This window comes from Salmo trutta, chromosome 29 (genome assembly GCF_901001165.1).
Source record: "Salmo trutta chromosome 29, fSalTru1.1, whole genome shotgun sequence".
In the NCBI taxonomy this organism is placed as follows: Eukaryota; Metazoa; Chordata; class Actinopteri; order Salmoniformes; family Salmonidae; genus Salmo; species Salmo trutta.
In genome coordinates this window covers 19,906,770-19,919,698 of record NC_042985.1, presented here as the reverse complement: position 1 = coordinate 19,919,698, position 12,929 = coordinate 19,906,770, and the positions used below count along the sequence as shown (strand labels likewise).

The following is a 12,929-nucleotide window of genomic DNA, read 5'->3' as shown; positions in this document are numbered from 1 at the left end:
ACTCCAATACCTTGACTTTGTTGTCCTTAAGCCATTTTGCCACAACTTTGGAAGTATGCTTGGGGTCATTGTCCATTTGGAAGACCCATTTGTGACCAAGCTTTAACTTCCTGACTGATGTCTTGAGATGTTGCTTCAATATATCCACATAATTTTCCTCCCTCATGATGCCATCTATTTTGTGAAGTGCACCAGTCCCTCCTGGAGCAAAGCACTCCCACAACATGATGCTGCACCCCTGTGCTTCATGGTTGGGATGGTGTTCTTCGGCTTGCAAGCATCCCCCTTTTTCCTCCAAACATAATGATGGTCATTATGGCCAAAAGTTCTATTTTTGTTTCATCAGACCAGTGGACATTTCTCCAAAAAATACAATCTTTGTCCCCATGTGCAGTTGCAAACCATAGTCTGGCTTTTTTATGGCGGTTTTGGAGCAGTGGCGTCTTCCTTGCTTTGCGGCCTTTCAGGTTATGTCGATATAGGACTTGTTTTACTGTGAATATAGATACTTTTGTACCTGTTTCCTCCAGCATCTTCACAAGGTCCTTTGCTGTTGTTCTGGGATTGATTTGTACTTTTCGCACCAAAGTACGTTTATCTCTAGGAGACAGAACACCTCTCCTTCCTTAGCGGTATGATGGCTGCGTGGTCCCATGGTGTTTATACTTGCGTACTATTGTTTGTACAGATGAACATGGTACCTTCAGGCATTTGGAAATTGCTCGCAAGGATGGACCAGACTTGTGGAGGTCCACACATTTTTTTCTGAGGTCTTGGCTGATTCCTTTTGAGTTTCCCATGATGTCAAGCAAAGAAGCACTGAGTTTGAAGGTATGCCTTGAAATACATCCACAGGTACACCTCCAATTGACTCAAATGATGTCAATTAGCCTATCAGAAGCTTCTAAAGCCATGACATAATTTTCTGGAATTTTCCAAGCTGTTTAAAGGCACAGTCAACTTAGTGTATGTAAACTTCTGACCCACTGGAATTGTGATACAGTGAATTATAAGTGAAATAATCTTTCTGTAAACAATTGTTGGAAAAATGACTTGTGTCATGCACAAAGTAGATGTCCTAACCGACTTGCCAAAACTATAGTTTGTTAACATGAAATTTGTGGAGTGGTTGAAAAACGAGTTTTATTAACTCCAACCTAAGTGTATTTAAATTTCCGACTTCAACTGTACATTTACAGGTTTCTGTGCCATATTTAGCTGTGAGACAAGGCTACATATTAGATTTTTGATTATTTGTGCTAATTTCCTGTACTAATACCGTATCTGTTACTACATTAAACAACCTCACGTTTCGACCACATCGAATTGAGGGTAATTACACATCCTTTTTACCTCAGGTTAGACTGGGGGTCTTGAGACTTCGAATTCTATTGTCATTTTCAAACTCAAATGGCAGACAAAATTTGAGATGCTCTCTGTATAAAAGTCACTGGCCTCACACCAATACATGGATTTATCACTCAAATAACAGCTAACCCTTGTCACTGTTGATATCCTATGGTGGGTCGTGATTTGTTGAAGTTAAATAACAAAGCAATTGATTTGTTTCCTTCCCTGTTTCGGCATCCTCACAACTTCCATCCGACATTCTAGAATTTAGATGACTATCTACAGCAAATTCTCTTCTAACCAGTGATATACAAATGATTCTCAGATTCATTGTGGCCTTTGAATAGTGTTAGTTTAAACCGTGCATACACTCCAAACGTTTGCCCCTGCTCTGTTGATTTCAAATTGATATCGATATGACTGATTAACAAAATAGTGTTGTTTGTCTTTCCGCGTTGGCGACCCACTTTCAACAAAATGCAACAATCCTAAATGTAGCTGGCTGCCTTCTACAAGTTGTCCTCTAACCAGTGATATACATATTATTCACAGATTCCGTGTTTTTTTAGTAAGGTTAGTTTGAACAGGACGTGTAACCCGACTCCCCCCTCTCATTCTACTGATTTCAATGTGATATCAGTATGAGTGATTGACAAATAAGTGTTGCGTTTCTCTTTCTGTTTTGGCCACACCCCCAAAGCAAAATGCATCACTACAAAATGTAGCTGGTTCTCATCAGCAGGTTGACCTCTAACGAGTGATGTAAAAATGATTTCCAGTTTCCATGTGGTTTTTGAGTTGTGTTAGTTTCAACAGTGCACACAAACCTGATTTCTCCCCTAATCAATATGAATGATTATTTGCCACTTGTCAAAACAACAGGGTTTTTGGTACATAAGCAGTTTATAAGGCGCTCGTTAAAAAGAATAGAAGAAATATGACAAACATGGCCATCTTATCCCCAGTTGCACAAAATACTTGGCCACTTGCCTGCTTGCAATAGCAATACTTCAACCACTCGAAACTGTGCGTACACATGGTCTAAGGTTTTCAGGAAGGTGACCACATTTTCATGTCAAGTTAACTTTTGCATGAAGACTGGCACACGCATGTTCTGGGGTATATTTTGTACATACGCACGGTTTATAAATGAGGCCCCCGACCACTCCATTCATGTGAAAGGGACTAGTAATCTGGTGCTTGATTGGCTGAGTCAGTAGCTGACTGTAGCAGCAGGGGCATCATGTTCTGCCCTGTTACGCAGGCTAATTGAATGGCAAAGAAGCAGCGGAAGTCTTAAGAGTCAGGCCGAAAATATACCACATCAACCCACAAAGGCTTTCAAATCTGAATTTTACTGCATGACCCCTATTACCCAGGCAAATGTCATCTACTAGACTCCATTTACTTATACTGTAGTTTGAGTTTTTTCCAACAGATTTCCATTCATTCTCCATGTCATGTTTGCATGCATGTAGGCATGTTATGTGTGAGTGTTGACACATTACAGTATGTTTGTGCATGATCTAATGCATGTGTGTTACTACTGTTACTGTACGACTATGGAGGTCTGACCCTGATGGGGCTGGTTGGGTGTGGTGGTGTGGCAGGACTCGATGGGCCGGCATCCTTCCAGGAAGAAGGCCAGATCCAGATCATGACGGTGGGTCACTGGGCCGTGGAGGAGGGGAGTGAGGGAGATGCTGTGATCAGTGCTCAGCCACAGGGCAAGCAGGACCTGAGGGTCACCATGCTTAAGAAAGGTATCAATACAAATAGGCCTATCCATGGCCTCCAGCCTGATCTGTGTACATGTACAGTCCCTCTGTGGCTTCGATTGGTCTGAAACACAGGTCAGAGAGTGATTGGCACTTGGCCTCTCCAATCATGCAGTGATTGGTCTGAGAATGAGATTGTGAGGACCTTGGATTTATTATACAGTAAGTCCTGTCAAATACAGCTCTCCTTTCCCCTGAGATCTTTGCCAACTGAACAATAACATCTAAGCCAACTAAACAGTAACATCATGCTTATTACATCATGAATAACACCTTACTAAAAACATCAACAGTACTCCACTTGTTTTGTCCCTCCTGGTAAATAGGTTTCCAGTTTCCACCACCTTTTGATAGCTGAAAACATACTGTACAGTGACAGATACATTTTTCTTTAAAATTGTCATGGGCAACCAACCAATTCAGGAAGCAACAGGTATACTATGACCTGAGGCTTATGTTGTGATGCTTTTAGTGAGCACGCTACAGGTGTGTATTGGCAGCTTTTCATGGTTCTTTCCCTGTTGGAGAGAGAGCCTTATACAGTTCAGACTCTACCCAGAACACTACCCTGCCTTTAGACTTACAGTAGTGTATCCAAACCTCTCCATGAACTGATGTTTCAGAACAGGCTTATGTGTCTATGTTCCTGTGTGTTGTGTCTTTGTGTACAGTGCTTTGTGTATGGTGCAGCATGCATTTACAGTTCTGTTATTATTCAAACAGCATTACTAGGAGCCCGACAATGCCATTACATTATGTATTTTCTGTTTGAAGGTATTTCTAGTAGTATGAACTTTGACGAAGAGGAGGATGACGAGGATGAAGTCAGTTCCAGTTCCTCTCAGCTCAACAGTAACACACGGCCAGGCTCTGCCACCAGCAAGAAGTCCTGCAAGGTACACCATCTGATGCTCTGTGGTCATCTATTGATGCCTGACTCTTGATGGCGCTTTTACTTTACACACAGTGTGCACTAATCTGCTCAGCGGGGCTCAGCCATCAGTCCATTTGGGGAATGACGACGGAGCAGTTTTGTGTTTTGGGCTACATTATGATCAACCTATTCCTCTTGTGTATCTTTATTATTGTCATTTGAACTGTAGTTTGTTGATGCATGGAAGCAGCCCAGACATCTTCTGATGTGAATAGTTTTACCTAATGGAAATGGGAGTTTTTCCCCTGATCTCAGAACATAAGCAGTCTCATGAATCCATCTGAGAGGGGAAAGGGGAACTTTTGTATATCAAACTGCCTCTCTGAATCATGTCCTTGCTGAACTCTTTGGTAGCTGTATATAATATTCCGGTTGGCATGGCTTTCTATCATGCAGATGACAAACCCTGGCACTTTGGCCCCATGGCAGTTTTGAAATGCTATTTAATATACCCCCCTGAAAAGACAAATGACAGTCCACAAAATGGCAGGCTACTAAGTCTTAGGTTAGCGCTGGTATTTCTGACTTGTCATCATCTTTCATATGCCGAAATAACTGCTGATTATTATTTGTATGAATATTTTAAACCTGCAGGAAATGTGGTGTGAGAACAGGCTATTTTTCTCTGCTGTTTCTTTCCTCTCCTGCTGTCTGACTCAGAGGTAGAGCTAGTCAGAGGAGGCGGTGGGCTGTGTAGTCTCCTGTGGTTCGAGGAGGTTGAGGGGAAGTGACTCCTTAGTGTACTGTGGGCTTTAGAGAGGCACCTGACATCAGGAGTGACATTAGAAGCTACCCTGAGCACCTGACCATGTCACCAAGCTGCTGAGACAGTCTGTCTGTTACTATAAGTTTGGTTGTTAATCATGTCTCCTCGCTGCCTGGTCCTTGCATGTGGATCTAACCCCCTGTTGAAACCCAGATGGCGTCTACACAGCCTCATGGTTTTAAACACAATGTGCTAATGTAGTTTCAGTCCCCAATGGATGTTTATAATAACCATTACCATTTTATAATGGAAGGGAAGCAGAACAGCCGAAGGTCCGGTAATCTGATGTTTTGAACGTGGTGTGGGCTGATGGGCTGTCTCTCTCTGTCCGTCAGGAGGCAGCCTCAGCGTCCACCCCTCCCGTCAGTGAGCCTGCCATCGACGTGGATGACCTGGAGGAGTTTACCCTGAGACCAGCCCCTCAGGGGATCACGGTGAAGTGCAGGATCACCAGAGACAAGAAGGGCATGGACCGAGGCATGTACCCTACCTACTACCTCCACCTGGAGAGGGAGGATGGGAAGAAGGTGAGTGTGGAGCAGAAGGATAAATACTTACCACACTGACAGGACGCAAAGTGTGACCCTTTAGGGCAGGGCTGTTCAATGTCGGTCCTGGATGGCCAAAAAAACTACTGCTTTTCATCCTCTCCTTCTACTAAGGGACTGATTATAGTCCTAGGACACCAGGTGAGTGCAAAACAAAAAACATACGTTTTTCTGCCCTCCAGGACCAGAATTGAACAGCACTGCTTTAGGGCCACCATCCATCCTAACAGTACTTGGCCCTCTGCCTATGAACAAAAACTACAAAAACTATACTATGAATTAGCACGACCAATCATCTGTGACAGGCTGTGAAAGGAGTCCATGATTTGATTGTTTAGTGGAGCTGGTTAGATGAGGCTAATTTAGGTGTTGCAGGCTCATGTCCCAGGGCTTATTGATGATGGTGTTGTTTCTGATGATGTTGCTTTGCTAATTGGATTTGTTCTTGCCATAGGTGTTCCTGTTAGCTGGAAGGAAGAGAAAGAAGAGCAAAACATCTAATTACCTCATCTCCATCGATCCCACTGATCTGTCTCGAGGGGGGGAGAGTTTCATCGGGAAGCTGAGGTGAGTGAGTCTGCTGCTGTTTCTTCTGACCACGGGGCTGCAGCTGCCATTTTCACAATAAAGAGCCCATCGTTATGAGAAATCCAGATTACCTTCCAAGAAGCTGTGAAAAGATGGTTGTTTCTCTTTCAGACTGTAGGTCTATGGGCAGAGGTATCACAACAATGTAGAGTAGAGCAAGCTACTGAGTGCACGCTCATACTTATTTGTCAACTCCATGGCATTCTCTAACCTTAAATATATTATGCATGAAGGACGTTTGCCTTTTTGGATTAGCTGAATGAATGTGCTGTTTGATATATGCTGTAATGAAGATGGGGCTATGCAGGCCCACACCTGGCTGCTCTCTTGGAGAAGACAAAGTAATTGGATTCATTACTTCCGTTTGAGCGCTCATTGTTGGGATGAGGAAGCAACACCTGCGTGTTGGCAGCCAGGGGGCCAGGGTTGATTAAAACAAGGACAGAGAGACCCATTGGGCACACTGGAGAGGGGAGAGGGGCACTGCTGCAGCCTACACACCCTGGCAGATACTTCCTATAAGGATGTGTGGGTGGGTCTGCACTGACTACAGTATGTCTACAGTGGCTTGCGAAAGTATTCACCCCCCTTGGCAATTTTTCTATTTTGCTGCCTTACAACCTAGAATTAAAATGGATTTTGGGAGGGTTTGTATCATTTCATTTACACAACATGCCTACCACTTTGAAAATGCAAAATATGTTTTGTGAGTCAAACAAGAAATAAGACCAAAAAAACAGAAAACTTGAATACTTTGTAGAGCCACCTTTTGCAGCAATTACAGCTGCAAGTCTCTTGGGGTATGTCTCTATAAGCTTGGCACATCTAGCCACTGGGTTTTTTGCCCATTCTTCAAGGAAAAACTGCTCCAGCTCCTTCAAGTTGGATGGGTTCCTGCTGGTGTACAGCAATCTTTAAGTCATACCACATATTCTCAATTGGATTGAGGTCTGGGCTTTGACTAGGCCATTCCAAGACATTTAAATGTTTCCCCTTAAACCACTCGAGTGTTGCTTTAGCAGTATACTTAGGGTCATTGTCCTGCTGGAAGGTGAACCTCCGTCCCAGTCTCAAATCTCTGGAAGACTGAAACAGGTTTCCCTCAAGAATTTCCCTGTATTTAGTGCCATCCATCATTCCATAAATTCTGACCAGTTTCCCAGTCCCTGCCAATGAAAAACATCCCCACAGCATGATGCTGCCACCACCATGCTTCACTGTGGGGATAGTGTTCTCGGGGTGATGAAAGGTGTTGGGTTTGCACCAGACGGCGTTTTCCTTGATAGCCAAAAATCTCAATTTTTGTCTCATCTGACCAGAGTACCTTCTTCTATATGTTTGGGGAGTCTCCCACATGCCTTTTGGTGAACACCAAACATGATTGCTTATTTTTTTCTGACCACTCTTCCGTAAAGCCCAGCTCTGTGGAGTGTACGGCTTAAAGTGGTTCTATGGACAGATACTCCAATCTCCGCTGTGGAGCTTTGCAGCTCCTTCAGGGTTATCGTTGGTCTCTTTGTTGCCTCTCTGATTAATGCCCTCCTTGGCTGGTCCGTGAGTTTTGGTTGGCAGCCCTCTCTTGGCAGGTTTGTTGTGGTGCCATATTCTTTCAATTTTTTAATAATGGATTTAATGGTGCTCCGTGGGATGTTCAAAGTTTCAGATATTTTTTTATAACCCAACCCTGATCTGTACTTCTCTGCAACTTTGTCCCTGACCTGTTTGGAGAGCTCCTTGGCCTTCATGGTGCCGCTTGCTTGGTGGCGCCCCTTGTTTAGTGGTGTTGCATACTCTGGGGCCTTTCAGAACAGATATATATACTGAGATAATGTGACAGATCATGTGACACTTAGATTGCACACAGGTGGAATTTATTTAACTAATTGTGTGACTTCTGAAGGTAATTGGTTGCACCAGATCTTATTTAGGGACTTCCTAGCAAAGGGGGTGAATACATATGCATGCGCCACATTTCAGTTTTTATAATTCTTTTAAACAAGTTCTTTTTTTCATTTCACTTCACCAATTTGGACTATTTTGTGTATGTCCATTACATGAAATCCAAATAAAAATCAATTTAAATTACAGGTTGTAATGCAACAAAATATGAAAACGCCAAGGGGGTGAATACTTTTGCAAGGCACTGTACATTGTTGTGATTTATCAGCTTTGTGTGTGTGTGTGTGTGTGTGTGTGTGTGTGTGTGTGTGTGTGTGTGTGTGTGTGTGTGTGTGTGTGTGCGCGTGTGCACATACATACAGTGCCTTCAGAAAGTGTTCACATAAAGTATTTCAATATTTTGCTGTGTTAAAATTGATGAAATTGAGATTTTGTGTCACTGGCCTATACACAATACCCTATGTTTTTAGAATTTTTAACTAATTTATAAAAAATGAAAAGCTGAAATGTATTCAATCCGTTTGTTATGGCAAGCTTAAATAAGTTCAGGGGTAAATATTTGCTTAACAAGTCATATAATAAGTTGCATGGAGTCGCTTTGTGTTCAACTTTTGTGTTTAACATGATTTTCGAATGACTACCTCATACCTGTACCTCACACATACAATTATCTGTAAGCAGTTGAGCAGTGATTTTCAAACACAGATTCAACCACAAAGACCAGGGAGGTTTTCCAATGCCTTGCAAAGAAGGGCACCTATTGGTAGATGGGAAAAAGATGGGTATAAAGCAGACATATCCTTTTGAGCCTGGTGAGTTATTAATTCCGCTTTGGATGGTGTATCAATACACTGAGTCACTACAAAGATACATGCCTCCTTCCTAACTCAGTTGCCAGAGAAGAAGGAAACCGCACAGGTATTTCACCATGAGGCCAATGGTGAGTTTAAAACAGTTACAGAGATTAATGGTTGTGATAGGAGAACTCAGGAGGGATCAACAACATTGTAGTTACTCGACAATACTAACCTAAATGACAGAGTGAAAAGAAGGAAGCCTGTACAGAATACAAATATTCCAAAACATGCATCCTGTTTGCAGTAAAGAACTAAAGTAAAACAAGAAAATTGGCAAAGAAATGTACTTTATGTCCTGAATACAAAGCGTTATGTTTGGGGCAAGTCCAACACAACACATCACTGAGTACCACTCTTCATATTTTCAAGCATGGTGGTGGCTGAATCATTTTATCGGTATGCTTGTCATCGACAAGGACTAGGGAGTTTTTGGGGATAAAAATAAGTGGAATAGAGCTAAGCTCAGGCAAAATCCTTTTACTCTGCTTTCCAACAGACACCGGGAGACAAATTCACCTTTCAGCAGGACAATAACCTAAAACACAAGGCCAAATATACACCGGTGTTGCTTACCAAGACAACATTGAATGTTCCTGAGTGGCGTAGTTACAGTTTTGACTTAAATCGGGTTGAAAATCTGTGGCAAGACTTGAAAATGGCTGTTTAGCAATGATTAACAACCAACTTTAGCTTGAAGATGTTTTTTTATGTGCAAATATTGTATAATCCAAGTGTGCAAAGCTCATAGAGACTCACAGCTGTAATCACTGCCAAAGTTGATTCTAACATGTATTGATTCAGCAGTGTGAACACTTATGTAAATTAGATATTTCTGTATTTTATTTTCAAAATATTTGCAAAAAAATCTGAAAACATTTTTACTTTGACATCATGGGGTATTGTGTGTAGATGAGTGAGAAAGAGAAAAAACACAACAAAATATGGAGTAAGTACTTTCTGTACTTTCTGTGACCAGATTTCACTGTGGGGGCTTATGTTAAATTTAACAGATTTTTTTTCTAATGAGCTCTTTTTATGCCCATTCAGGATCGTTCACACGCTCTTAAGACTTAGCCCCACCCATCTCTTTTCACAGAATTCATGTAAACTCATGGCCAGCAACCGTCAGCATGGTTGACCCTCCATTATCTCAACCAATCATGGCTAGCCAGGAAGGATCCTGTCATTCTTATTTCTTATTTTTTATTTAACCTTTATTTAACTAGGCAAGTCAGTTAAGAACAAATTCTATATAGCTCAGGGCTTTCTCCATAATCAAACATTTTATTCATATTTACGGATCCCGTACAAGTTTGTGATTAAGGCACATGAAAGTTCACATGTTCAAGAAGGCTTTTGTGCAAAAGAAATCAACAAATATATTAAAACGGCCCTGCTGTGAAGTAGGAACTAGCTTCAAACGCTGCCGATCCTGTAACCAGTCACATATTGTCTGGGCCTGCTCACTGTCTGTGTTAGTATAGAATAGTGCCGGGGCTCCAGGCTTTGATTTCCAGGCAGGCAGTGACATAAGCCCTCCTCAGAGATAGCATCAGCTCTGCCACAGCACAGTGGCTCCACAGAGAGAGCCCCCCAGGTAGTCTAATCAAACATGGCCTGGCCACGCTCTTCATTAATCTGGTGTACTGGCTGCTTCTGCTGGTCGATAGGCTACCCTCCCCTCCGCGCCTCTCGCCCCTCTCACTCCTCACGCCTCTACCATCACAGTAACACTTGACTGATGGAGAGTTGGATTGAGATGAGCAGCTGACCTTTCACCTGCCACTTGTGAGAGTCATGGACAAGCCTCACAAATGAGCTCCTGACTTTTCAATTGACCTTTAAGAGCCGTCCAATCCGCCATTAGGGGCTCCAGTTGTGATTGAGGTAAAGGGATTAACAGAGATATGAGCCATTATTCAACCTAGCTGTGCAGACGTCTCATCTAACCCTCTCCAACTGTTTATAGCCATACAATTATTTATTTTGACAGCTAATAACGAAATAATGCTGTTTTAATTCATAAATTCAATTTACTATGGCAATAGTATAAACACCATGATTGCATGTACTGTAAGATATGATAAATACTAATTGTAATTTGAAATAATGAGATGGTGACTTTTGAATGACTGACTGGTAGACGGTTGAGTCATTAAAGACGATGATGATGATGATGTAAACCCTTTACATTGATTGCGCATCATGGCCTGGATAAAAATGTATTGTTTTCTTAAGGTTGATTAGCAGAGCCTTTTTCCTGCTCATTGAGTCTCCTCTCCTCTTTTGACCTCACCCTCTCACCGTCACCCCCTACTCACAAGGCAGGCAATACGCTTGACCTCATCTTTACTAGATGCTGTTCTTCTACTAATCTCACTGCAACTCCCCTCCAAGTCTCCGACCACTACCTTGTATCCTTTTCCCTCTCGCTCTCCTCCAACACTACTCACTCTGCCCCTACTCAGATGGTATTGCGCTGTCGCAACCATCGCTCTCTCTCTCCTGCTACTCTCTCCTCTTCCATCCTATCATCTCTTCCCTCTGCTCAAACCTTCTCCAACCAATCTCTTGATTCTGCTTCCTCAACCCTCCTCTCCTCCCTTTCTGCATCCTTTGACTCTCTATGTCCCCTATCCTCCCGGCCAGCTCGGTCCTCCCCTCCTGCTCCGTGGCTTGACGACTCATTGCAAGCTCACAGAACAGGGCTCCGGGCAGCCGAGCGGAAATGGAGGAAAACTAGCCTCCCTGCGTACCTGGCATCTTTTCACTCCCTCCTCTCTACATTTTCTTCCTCTGTTTCTGCTGCTAAAGCCACTTCCTACCACTCTAAATTCCAAGCATCTGCCTCTAACCCTAGGAAGCTCTTTGCCACCTTCTCCTCCCTCCTGAATCCTCCTCCCCCCCCCCCTCCCTCTCTGCGGATTACTTCATCAACCATTTTGAAAGAAGGTTGACGACATTCGATCCTCGTTTGTTAAGTCAAACGACACCGCTGGTCCTGCTCACGTTGCCCTACCCTATGCTTTGACCTCTTTCTCCCCTCTCTCTCCAGATGAAATCTTGCGACTTGTGACGGCCGGCCACCCAACAACCTGCCCGCTTGACCCTATCCCCTCCTCTCTTCTCCAGACCATTTCCGGAGACCTTCTCACCTCGCTCATCAACTCATCCTTGACCGCTGGCTACGTCCCTTCCGTCTTCGAGAGCGAGAGTTGCACCCCTTCTCAAAAAACCTACACTCGATCCCTCCGATGTCAACAACTACAGACCAGTATCCCTTCTTTCTTTTCTCTCCAAAACTCTTGAGTGTGCCGTCCTTGGCCAGCTCTCTTGCTATCGCTCTCAGAATGACCTTCTTGATCCAAATCAGTCAGGTTTCAAGACTGGCCATTCAACTGAGACCGCTCTTCTCTGTGTCACGGAGGCTCTCCGCACTGCTAAAGCTAACTCTCTCTCCTCTGCTCTCATCCTTCTAGACCTATCTGCTGCCTTTGATACTGTGAACCATCAGATCCTCCTCTCAACCCTCTCCGAGTTGGGCATCTCCGGCGCGGCTCACTCTTGGATTGCGTCCTACCTGACAGGTCGCTCCTACCAGGTGGCATGGCGAGAATCCGTCTCTGCACCACGTGCTCTCACCACTGGTGTCCCCCAGGGCTCAGTTCTAGGCCCTCTCCTATTCTCGCTATACACCAAGTCACTTGGCTCTGTCATATCCTCACATGGTCTCTCCTATCATTGCTACGCAGACGACACACGATTAATCTTCTCCTTTCCCTCTTCTGATAACCAGGTGGCGAATCGCATCTCTGCATGTCTGGCAGACATATCAGTGTGGATGACGGATCACCACCTCAAGCTGAACCTCGGCAAGACGGAGCTGCTCTTCCTCCCGGGGAAGGACTGCCCGTTCCATGATCTCGCCATTAGGGTTGACAACTCCATTGTATCCTCCTCCCAGAGTGCTAAGAGTCTTGGCGTGACGCTGGACAACACCCTGTCGTTCTCAGCTAACATCAAGGCGGTGACCCGATCCTGTAGGTTCATGCTCTACAACATTCGCAGAGTATGACCCTGCCTTACACAGGAAGCGGCGCAGGTCCTAATCCAGGCACTTGTCATCTCCCGTCTGGATTACTGCAACTCGCTGCTGGCGGGGCTCCCTGCCTGTGCCATTAAACCCTTACAACTCATCCAGAACGCCGC

The 12,929-nt window shown here is 43.9% G+C and overlaps 1 protein-coding gene across 3 annotated transcripts in view; it reads left to right on the top strand.

The window, feature by feature from the left end:
• Positions 1–12,929, top strand: part of LOC115167083 (tubby protein-like) — a 115,897-nt gene that overhangs the window by 97,523 nt on the left and 5,445 nt on the right. For 2 of the 3 annotated variants that reach the window (XM_029721155.1, XM_029721157.1), the window contains exons 5-8: positions 2,961–3,113; positions 3,903–4,024; positions 5,164–5,355; positions 5,831–5,943. In XM_029721155.1, coding sequence (XP_029577015.1) covers positions 2,961–3,113; positions 3,903–4,024; positions 5,164–5,355; positions 5,831–5,943 — 580 coding nt within the window. The remainder of the gene's footprint in view (positions 1–2,960; positions 3,114–3,902; positions 4,025–5,163; positions 5,356–5,830; positions 5,944–12,929) is intronic. The other variant, XM_029721158.1, reaches the window with a different exon arrangement.